The 11,235-nt window shown below is 43.6% G+C and overlaps 1 protein-coding gene across 1 annotated transcript; it reads right to left on the bottom strand.

Annotated features, from left to right (window-relative positions):
• Positions 1-3,595: 3,595 nt before the first annotated feature.
• LOC107275157 (toll-like receptor 7) lies at positions 3,596-9,021 on the bottom strand. Its single transcript, XM_015755003.2, has one exon. It carries the CDS (start codon positions 8,514-8,516, stop codon positions 4,491-4,493), a length of 4,026 nt encoding a protein of 1,341 aa, XP_015610489.1. The 5' UTR covers positions 8,517-9,021; the 3' UTR covers positions 3,596-4,490.
• Positions 9,022-11,235: the final 2,214 nt, after the last annotated feature.

Below are 11,235 nucleotides of genomic sequence, written 5' to 3'. Positions count from 1 at the left end.
GAGAGTGAATAAAGCAGGGGGAGATGCGCCGTAATAAAAGCGCAGGAAATGGAAATAGCCATGTGGTTCGCTCTCGAATGGTCACCCTCTGGCAAAGGGTGGCTGACTCGGACGGTTCGCGTGACGGTTATTCGCGATGGCGTGAGGATCGTGGAGTCCTGAGGCTGGGGGGGTTGAAGAAGGACAGAGTCAGGGCTGCAGGGTGGCACGGAGGGGTAGTGGCGACTACTGCCGTAGCCGTTCGAGGGTCGGAGGTATTGCCTCTCGGCAAACATGGCGGCCGTCACGCGAGTGCCAGCCAGCCGCCAGTAGTGAAAAGGTATTTTAAGCTGGCGACACCCTTACTGGAATATCCTACCCTCGAGAAATTCGATATATTTAGGGGTTGACTTTCAGTTAGCTCAAATTTCTCTAACCTCGGTGTACATACGTGAATAATGGTACTCGGTAAATTTTTTTTTGTTTTTTTTTTTTCAATTTTATGTATTCCTACATTTGTCTATCCCTTGTACGAGGCTTTACTTGCGATCTTTGGATTTATTATACACGGTGATTCTTTTTTTTATCGATTACTATCGCACTCGCGTGCCAGCGGGAATGTCAATGGGAAACTATTTACAGACTGCTTGGAGTCCCTGGATATTTTTTTTTTATCAAATTTGAATAACAGATTTTTATATTCCAAATATGGTCGTAGTTCTTTGTTTCATTCGAAATTAGTTTTTTGACTTCGCTGCGTTGGATATTACTGTGATAAAGTCCATATGGGAATATGTTATCTGTTATCAATGGCAAATTCGAATGATATTACAGAAAGAGTGTATTAAAGAAAAACAGTCGATAGAAAAATATCGTAAGGTAAGAAAAATTAAAAAAAAAATTTTACAGATAAAAATTATTTTTCAAAAATTGATACCAGGGATTTTTAACGTTGAATTATTTGTCTTCGGAAAATTCGTCTTTTTTAAACCCTCGATCCTGATGTCAATGATGACGTATGGTAAATGATGACTATAGCTCCAGCAATCATCACCCTACCTTTCGTACGAGCAGCAGGATATTCGACGTATCCATATGTTACTCTATTAATTAATTCGGATAAATCCCATAGGCCATATACGTATCGCCTGCAGTATGATCATGTGAAGAAAAAAAAAACGTGCCTGTTTTACACACGTTATGACAGATCATTGGCCGTTCGAGTGGAATTGAAATGATCCATGGAAAAATAAGCAAACAGGAATGCGTGACATTTCAACGCCTCCATATAAATTTCACATATGTAATATGAACACATGTGTCACATACGTATATCTATACAATGAAATCGGTTGCTTATTACGTGGGATTTGATTGATAACATAAGACGTGAAATAACGCACGTGAGAATAATCAGGGGAGTCGTTATCAGTGGCTATAAATAAATATTGACGTTATAAATAATTATTAAAAAATAATTGTCGATATGAAAATTGAGAATGAAATTTTAAATGATTTTTAATTTATGAGTTTTACTTTTTTTGAAAATTTTTTTTCTAATGGTGTAATTTTTTTTTTTTCCTTTGACATGGCTGCAATCGTTACCTGGAAACGTATAAGCTTACGATCTTTTAAAATTGCTACCATTATCACTTGCGGTTCGCTTCACACGATTGTTTCAATTCACCATGAGAAAATAGCTGACTGTGTGCTACGTGCTTTCACCAGTCCCAACCCCTATCAAATGGGAACCACCCCTTGCCCCCTGCCATCGGAATCTACGTTCTTCACAAGGGTCGACCGAGGGTTGAGAATTTTTTCGTTCACGCCATTGCCGTCTTTTAGGGATGATAAAAATCTCTTTTTGAAATATTAAATTATATTATTGCAATGACTTTTCGGGGAAAAAAAAAATTTACAAAACTTTTCAACGCCCTTATTACCTAAACTGGTTGGTATTGCAATTCCTTCGTTCCTGGGCAGCAGCTGTCGCAATTTCATGCTGGACCGAAAATCTTTAAGCAGCTGGTACGTCGTCATCGTACGTGACGAATTCGCGAAGGAAAAATGACAATGATACTGGCCGTCGGGCACACGTAGAATGACTCTTGGAATTAGTCATGAAAAGACGCCTTGCGCCCTTTTACAATTCTTGGGGTAGGACAGCATAGGGATGGATGCAAACGGAATTGCAGCAGCGTATCGAAAGTCAACTGTACGACTGTGGGAAGATATAAATTGTAATAATTGACGAGGGTCAGTTCGATCCGGACAAACGTAAGATCGATACTCGTGAAACGTGAAAATATCAAAAAGTCATTACGAGTGGGCAAATTTTGTGATAGATAAAAAATAAAAATTTATATTTACCTACAATATTTTGCGTAATTATATGTATATTTCATGAGCCAATTTACATTGGTTAAATGAATTAATTTTATCAAATATATGGATTCGAGTCATTTTCTTTATGTGATCAAGTATTTTATTTTCATATTAAAAAGATATTCGCAATTTTTAATTACCCATGTATTAAAATTAATATCGATTAATATTTTTATTGAGTTTCGAACCAAAGGCTATTATTGAGAAATATAAAGAGTTAAGGTATATCTATATACATATACTAGCCATATATTTTGTAAGGATTTATAAACCCGTAATATCTAGAGCGGAAGTATACCAAGCAGACCATTAGACTATACACGTTGCAGCGAGCGCATTAATAATGTAAGTGCGCAACGCGTGGCGGCGCTGGCTACGATCAATGCCCCCAGCGGAGCGTTGTTCACTAACAAACTATTTATTCGAATAGCTTCTATTAAAGCGACAGTCGCATTAACGACATTACGTAGGAAGATGAATACACATGGCAGGAATATAAATCTGTATCGGTGCGTCACAAATACGCTTAAGACCCCGTTTCCTGAATCAATTACGAGAAGAGGAAATTCGTTGATAGAGAAAACCTGACCATTGAAAAACCTTCCAGAAGATTCGAGCATCCTATCGGCCGAAGTCAATGGATATTGGGAGGATAATGGAAAATCGGGAGGAAAAAAAATTTTTTTTTACAACCAACCTTTAAATTGCAGTTTGAAAATATTTTCGCGCCTTTCGTCGTCACTTTGTTGTGCTTGCCTTTTCTTGTGATACAATAAAGGGACGATTTTTGGGCCGTCTACAAGAATTATATCTAATGACAACAATGATCGTTCGTCTGCGTATTAAAAAACATATGACTACACATATAGATATTATACACGTGACAAGAAATTTTGCAAAATTTATTCATGCAGAAAATCAAATACAAAAATTTAATATGACAAATGTAATATTCACGTGTTGTCTGTAGGCGGAGTAATTGACGGTACTTTAACCAACTATAACGTGACTAAAGGTGAATTTTCGTGTGAACGACCAGAGAATTCGAATGAGGTCGAAGAACAGAAACAAAAAACGACGACGTGCAGAACGGCAGGAATGATCGATGAACGAAGCAGCAAATTTTTCGTAGTAAACGAAAATCCTAATCGAGCGACATTGGTGACGAAGTTGACGGGGAGGGGGTGTATAGGAGCGGTTTAAGAGCAGGGGTTAAATTGAAGATAAAAACTGAAATTTACTTGTTCAGATTTTAATCGAAATGATAACATAAGTTATAAATTTATTCACACAATTTAAATAATCATAGTATAGTCAATATACAATTCGTATATACTCGTCACCCAGGCGCATGCGTACATAGGTATATGCGCGTATATATAAATATGTACGATCCGTAGGTAACGTTTTTTTTATTCGGTTACTTCTGCTTAATTTTTTTTCTTCATTTTACGCTGAATATATATATCTTACACGAGGCGATATTACATATTTACATATCGTACAACAGGCTTCGTTCTCAATCATATAAAATTACAAAAAATTGCCTATCTAAATTCGTACTCTTAAACGCATTATTCTCTCTCTCTCTCTCTCTCTCTCTCTCTCTCTCTCTCTCTCTCTCTCTCTCTCTGAAATTTCATTCATCTCTTAGTTTTTCATGCACATTTTTCTCCAGTTCTCTCTCTGTCTCTCTCTTTCTCTCTCTCTCTCTCTTTCTCGTTCCATACGACTGCAATACATTCTCTCGGCTGGACATCGCAATTTATACATATACATATACAATAATAATAAGTAATTATTTACAGCCGTGTCGCGCGTATTAAGGGCCGTTGCGCGCGACCATTTAATTAAGCATAACGTTTAAGTAAGTGAGATTAATTAGTTAATCAGTCAGTGGCGAGGTAGGCCATCGGTAATGTAAAATACGACACTGCAACATTCACAGCAAATTGGGGGAGAGCACCTACGTTATTAGAATCCGGATGTCTAACCGGAAAGAGACGAGGTAGGCCGAAGTTACCCGACGTCCCAAGGACACTCCAGCCGTGGATCCACGAAGAGTACCAGGAAGCCGACGAGATGAACTCAGCAACGTGACTAACGTAGCCAAGACGGTGAACAAGCTACACCAGGTAAGCCTGTCCGGAAGGTGGTGGCTGCTGATGTTGCTGCCTCCACGCGTTCCTCTCCAGGGTCGAGTAATCCGAGTCAATCGAAGAGTATATGTGTTCGGAAAGTGGCCGCCTACCGGCGCCCTGCGTCAGGACGCTACCCTCCATACCGGCATCCTGATAGGCATGATTGACGGTCAATCTCGGACTAGGACTTGCGGTGCTCACCGGAGTCTCCCTTCCGCAGACCATCCCAGCGCCGATGCAGTTCTCGTTCCTGGTGCTGTTATGGCTAAGCGTCGCGGTGCTGGAATAAGCCGGAGGCGCCTGAAGGAGTTCCGGTGCGTCTTTGAAGAGTGGATGGTGTCCCGCGATGTGGCCATGGACCCTCAGAGTTGGCGTACCCTTTTCCGATCTACCCTCCAGGGTGTAGGTGTTCACGTTCCTCCTGTACAAGGACGACGGTTTGCGTCTGAGGGCGTCGCCGGGAGGCATCGCGAATCTCAGTCTTTCCCAAAAGCGTTTCTCGCCCCAGCGAAGACGCACGGCCGTGCGTAGGTACGGCCTCAGTTCGGGATCAGCCTCAGCCTCCGGAGCAACCGGACCAGCCTGCACGACGACGAGCTGACCGGGACGTCCGCGTAGAGCCTCGTGGACGGCGGCGCGAAATTCGAACCTGGACCACTCAGTCTGAAGGAAGTTTCTCGTGAGCACGATGAGCACGCGTCGCGACGCCTCGGCAGCCTCAAGAACAACTGGTGCAGCCGCTCTGAGACAAGGTAGATCACGATGATGGAGGCACAGTCTCAGTCCACCCGCACCTGGTGCACCTCCTACGCCATGTTCCAGCTCAGCAACCAGGGAGCGCAGCACAAAATCCTCATCCTTCGGGCTGTAGCACACGTAGCCGTCGTAGAGTCTGTCCCGGTCGTCAGGCGTCGCCGTCTTGGCCCAGAGTCGGACCCCGTAACGAGAGTACGCCCACGTACGTACCGGTTCGCGGAATATGAATGCCAGGACGGTCACCACTAGCAGGAGTAAGACAGCCGACAGTGTTGCCGCCACCATTGGTAGATAATCCGAGACCATGATACTCTCGATAACACCACCCTGGGCAAAGTAATCCGAGCAGGCAGTTTCATTCACGTTCAAACGACGTCGGTACGCCGGACGCGTCTCGTTATTGTAACACCAGACGTCATTGGCGTCGATGATCCTATGGGCGTTATCCGCCACCCAGGAAGTGAGGTCTTGGAGGAATTTGCAGCGACAGGACCAAGGATTACTACCCAGTGATAACTCCACCAGCTGGGTATTCAGGATAACCTGCCAGACAGGAAAGGTGACAAGCCTGTTCCCGTCCAGTCTCAAAATCTCCAAACTGTGCAACGGCAGCATGGTGATGTTACCAATATAACCAATCAAATTATTCTGCAAATAGAGTTCACGTAGGTGGGACAAATGTTCAAACTCAAAACCCTTAAGCTCGTGAATCCTGTTATCCTCGAGATGTAAAATCTGAAGATTATTCAAGCCGTTAAATGTACGATTCTGTATAGACTCAATGCCACTTGCGTTCACATAGAGTACTCTCATATTCTTCCTTCCGATGAACACATGGTTCTGCAACTCCCTCAGGTCGTTACCATCCAAATACACTTCGGTAGCATCCATGGGGATTCTTCGTGGAATCTCAGGTGCACCCAGTCCCGAGCAATCCACCACGTTGGTGTTCCAGGTCTGATCGTGATAACACTTGCAATCCGAGGGGCACGTCATCTCGCAGTCGCAGGCATCGAAGTCGCAGCAATGACAGAGTGCGAAGCAATGCGCTTCGTAACGGCACAAAAATTGTTCAGGTTTTGCCACGGAGGCTGGTACGATCGCTGTGCCCCTTGGACCAGAGATGGTGCACATGGCGTTATCCAGGTCCATGACGCGCGGATGCTGACGCAGCGCGGTCATGTTGTTTATCACTGGTAGCCAGTCCATGGAGCAGTTACAGTTAAAAGGGTTGCCGCCAATGTAGAACTCAGGTAGGGACTTACCCTCGGGGACCTGGGTCAACCGAAGGGCTGTCAATTCCATGGTCTGGATCATATTGGCGTACATGTCCACCCGGGTAAGATTGACCTTACCGGTGAAGGTGTTAGGATGCACGACACTTATGTAATTGTTGTTTATGAACAGCAACTCCACGCTGTCGGGTATGCTGGTCGGTGTCAATTCCGTGATCCGATTGTGACTGGCATCCAGGGTGCGCACTTTGGATTCACGAATGTCGTAATAATTTCCCAGACTCTGGATGAAGTTGCTGTGAATGTCGAGCCACTTCAGATTGCTCGGTATGAAGGCGTAATCGAACCACTCGATATGATTCTCGGACAAGTTCAGAAGGAGCAGACTGGTGACGCTGGCGAAGACGCCGTTGATGTCCGAGAGAAAATTGCCGTCGAGGCGTATAGCTTCGAGACGTTCGTTCCGCGAGAAAGCGTCGATCTCCACATGTTGAATTTTATTTCGTGCCAAGTTCAAAATTTGAAGATTGGGCAGGTCCCACAGCATGCCGCGGGTAAGGTTGCCAATGTTGTTGCCGATCAAACGTAAACCGGTGAGTTGATGTAGCTCCCGAAAGGAGCCATTTTTGAATTCAGTTATCTGATTTTCACCAAGGTCCAAAGTCTTCAGGACGGGAAGATCATGAAGAGCCTCAGGCACGCTGGTCAATGCGTTTCCGCTGAGATCGAGCTCCTTCAGGTCAGAGCAATTCCGAAATGCCAATGGATCCACGGAAACGATCATGTTTCCAGATAAGGTCAGCCGATTCAAAACGAAGAGACCATTGAAGAGCTGCGCGCCGATCGTATGCAATCGGTTCTCAGAGAGTTCCAGGGTATGAAGATTGTAGAGAGGAACAAAAGCATTGCTCTCGACGTGATTGATGGAATTGTTGCGTAGATCAAGGATTTGCAGGAAGAAGAGGTCCTTGAACATGCGTGCGTCAATGCGCGTCAGGGAATTATGTGACAGATCCAGGACGATGAGTCTGATAAGACCAAGAAACGTAGCATCGTCGACGCGATCGCTGCCCAGTCTGTTGCCAGCCAGATTGAGCACCAGGAGTTGCTCCAGTCTGGTGAAAATGCCACGGGGTAGGTCCCTCAGGTCGTTGAACTCCAGATGAATCTCGCGAAGATCACGAGTGCTAGCGAACAATCCTTCGGGAAGAATTTCCAGTCTGTTGTGACTCGCATTAAAGATCCTTAAACTTGTAAGTCCGGTGAGGGCATCGGGAGCAATGTCGCTGATGAAATTGTGCTGCAGGTGAAGTTCCTGAAGTTGTCTGAGTCCGGAGAGAGGACTCTCTTCAGGCAAATTACGTATCTCGTTGCGCGAGAGATCCAGGGCACGGATGTCAGCATGACAGTTGGCACGATTGGCACGACTATCAGCGAGGCCAACGTCGCTGACCTCGTGCAGCCGATTTCCGGTCAGATTGAGGACCTGAAGATTACCAAGTTCGCAGAGCACGTTAGGTGGCAGGACCCTGAGGTTGCTGTCGATGATCTCCAGAGTCTGGAGTTCACGTAAACCAGCGAAGGCATCGGGGATGAGCTCCAAGGTGCGTCCGACACCCCAGTCAGTATTGTACGTTTCCAGGACGAGCCTTTTGAGCTCGGCCAAGGGTTGAAACGCAGCTTCCGGTATACGAAGTAGCTTACAACCCTGGATATGAAGCTCGTGAAGTCCGATGAGTCGGTGCCAGCTCTCGCCGGAGATGACGCTCTCGAAGAGGTGCACGTCGCTGCATCCGAGATTGAGCTTCAGGGCGCCGTCCAAGGACGGCAGAAGCGCCGCGACGGCTACTGGATCCAACGTACGAAGATTGCATACCGCCGAACGCGTGTCGTTTCCTTCAGGCGACCAATGACACGATGCACCAGCACTTGAAACCGCGATGCAGTATAAAACGACAAGGATGAGCGCGACCGCCTTATCATTCGACGCGCACCACCTTCGCGGCCACTTCACAGCCATCGTCGAGCGATAACTTCCCGACGGGTCGCGGACGATCACCAAACCGCGAACTAAAAAATTATATAAGGTGGCACTTTTGCATCACAATATATCTGGCCGATACATTTCTCCTTAACACCTTCCTTCACCACGTCGCACAGACTTTTATTAATCAAAGAAATCCCCTAGAAGTTATCACTCGCGTTTTACACTTTTCTTTATTTTTTAATACTCGAGAGACATCGAACCCCTCAGGGATTTCCGGAATCTCGCACTAACACTGTTGCCACCCTTGATTACAACACTTTTTTTTTCTTTATCTTAAACACAACACAAACCCCCCGGATATCCGTTGTCATATGTTATCCTTTGCGTCGTCGAGCTTTCAACTTGTTATTCTCGTTCAGGCTACGCGTGTTGCGCCCTTACGATGCACTTCACTTCGTGCCGCGGAACGACGACTGCGACAACTCAAACGGACCATTCGCGCTGGTCGCGCGCTCGACTCATACTGAGCACGAAGGAGGCGCGTCCAAGTATTAGAATGCCGAGATTCCCGCGCACTCGGCAGATGGCGACACTGCGCGGCAGAGGTCGCAGGTGACCCAGGAGTGGGGATGAGTCGCAACGGCTTTATCCCTACTCTTTTTAGTACTGTGCAGTCGACATCGGACTGAGACCGTCAACCACTCTACCTACCTATTCATCCTATTCACGATGGGCGAACCAGCAGGCTGGCTGCCTACTTGCTTTACTCGCTACCAGCTCGCACGCCGCTCTTCTTCCTTATTTTCTGTTAGAATGCAGGATACGACCTGACCGAACATGTTATACCTGGAGGCAGAAACCACTAGAGCAATTACGGTTTTCGTGAATTCCTTTACTAGGGACAATTTAACTTGGGAATATTATTTTTTGTTATCACAGCCATGGAGAAATTTAACATTTGAATCTTTGTTCCGCATTTTTATTAATAACTTCAGATATTTTCAGCCGTCTTAATGATATTGGATAGCGATGAATTGTTGGTTGTTCTTATTTTGCCATTTCGTCCTAGCATAAGAAACGTGGCAAAGCTAATGGTGTTTTCGATTGATAGGATTTTCGTCCTCGGAGTATAAAGTGTAGCCATGCGCGAAACCAACTTTGGCATCAGAGCATGTGTTATAGATGCAAAAAAATTGACTAACGGAAAACGTACTAGGCTACACTTTGTGCAAGAAAATGCTGAGAATCAAAAAGCCTATAAAACTCTTCAATATATTTGAGATACCATAATAATTATTGAAATGATGCAAACAGTGTCAAGGAATTCAAACATATAATTATTTTTCAACTAAAACTGTCGGATTAATTTACTATCGGTTATTAAGACATTTTGTATTACATTCGTATTCATTAGCGTTAAAATCTCACCATGTTCGCGAACTATCTCTGCCATCTACCTATCATAACTGTTACTAAACTGCTACTTTGGTCAATCTTGCTTACATGGTAATTTCGAAAATTTTCCTTAAAATGGTAAGTACGCACATGTACATTATCGACCGTAATAATATGGATTACTACAAGTTATCTACCTTATCGACGTACCTAGCGTAGAGCGTGGAGTTTTCAAGGTGGATGGAATTATCGATTGCAGGCCCTATGTTAGTCCTCACCTTTGTAAATTCGTTGATTTAATATCATTATATTCAGCATGCAGATCCGTTTATATTTCGCTCGCCAATCGAGCTGAAACCAGTCAGTGCATATACCTATCTGGTATTAACACTGCAGTAACACTCAACGATATAAATACAAAAGTGAAATGTCAATAGTTACAAATTATACTAGCAGCATTCGAAAATTAATTTTTTAACCATAACTTGACAAACAATAGGATTCAGGATAAGAATTGCTTGTGACAAGACGCGTGGTGGTTTAGTTTAGCTATATAATTTACAATATAATATAACAGAGCTGTTGAGCAATTAAAGTAAAGAATATTTTATTTAAAAAGCACATTAAACAGGTCCTTAGAATTGCTAATCATTATAATATTAATAATAACGTATTAAGGTGAAAATTTTATAGTTTTTCGGTTTTACCGATTTAAAATTACAATATTTACACATCAATCATAATGTTTGACGAATGACGAACGGTAGACCCATAAGGTCCTGTTGCGGCCATAACTTGGGCCAGACCCACTGAGCAAGCTCAGCGGATGAGGCGGAAGGGCAACCCCCGACACCATAGTCTATACGCGTAGCTACTCTAACAGGGTGACTACCCTTATATGACTACTCGAATGAATATGCTCGACTAGACCAAAGGAATAGAACAAGCAAGACAATCACAATGGAAAGTGAGAGGGAACAGAGTGAAACGAGAAGACAGAAGGGAAGATAGAAATAAAGAAATTAAAAAGTAAAAAAGTAAGGAATAGGGGTATAAAAATAAAAAATTAAATATAAAGAAATAAGGAAGTGAACGTAATTTATTTTCGATATTCTACAATTTTAATTAAATTTCTATTTAGTCCATATATTCTGCGAGATTTTGAATTTGATTTTTTTAAGGGATATCACAAGTTTTTGTTGCTCAACGGGATATATTGAAGAAGTTCTAAGCACTCCTGCGTGACTTGCATTGAGAAAAAACAATGTATTCAGATAATAACTCTGATTTTTAATACAACAATTATTAATTAAAAAACTTCCAAGCAGACGAATGTCCCCTAATACAAGCGTTGAAT

This window comes from Cephus cinctus, unplaced genomic scaffold (genome assembly GCF_000341935.2).
Source record: "Cephus cinctus unplaced genomic scaffold, Ccin1 Ccin1_scaffold0123, whole genome shotgun sequence".
Taxonomy (NCBI): Eukaryota; Metazoa; Arthropoda; class Insecta; order Hymenoptera; family Cephidae; genus Cephus; species Cephus cinctus.
The sequence above is the reverse complement of the archived record's forward strand: the minus strand, read 5'-3'. Positions and strand labels throughout refer to the sequence as shown.

Coding starts and splice junctions, on each gene's coding strand:
- LOC107275157 (XM_015755003.2), bottom strand. CDS start 8,516: ATGGCTGTGAAGTGGCCGCGAAGGTGGTGCGCGTCGAATGATAAGGCG.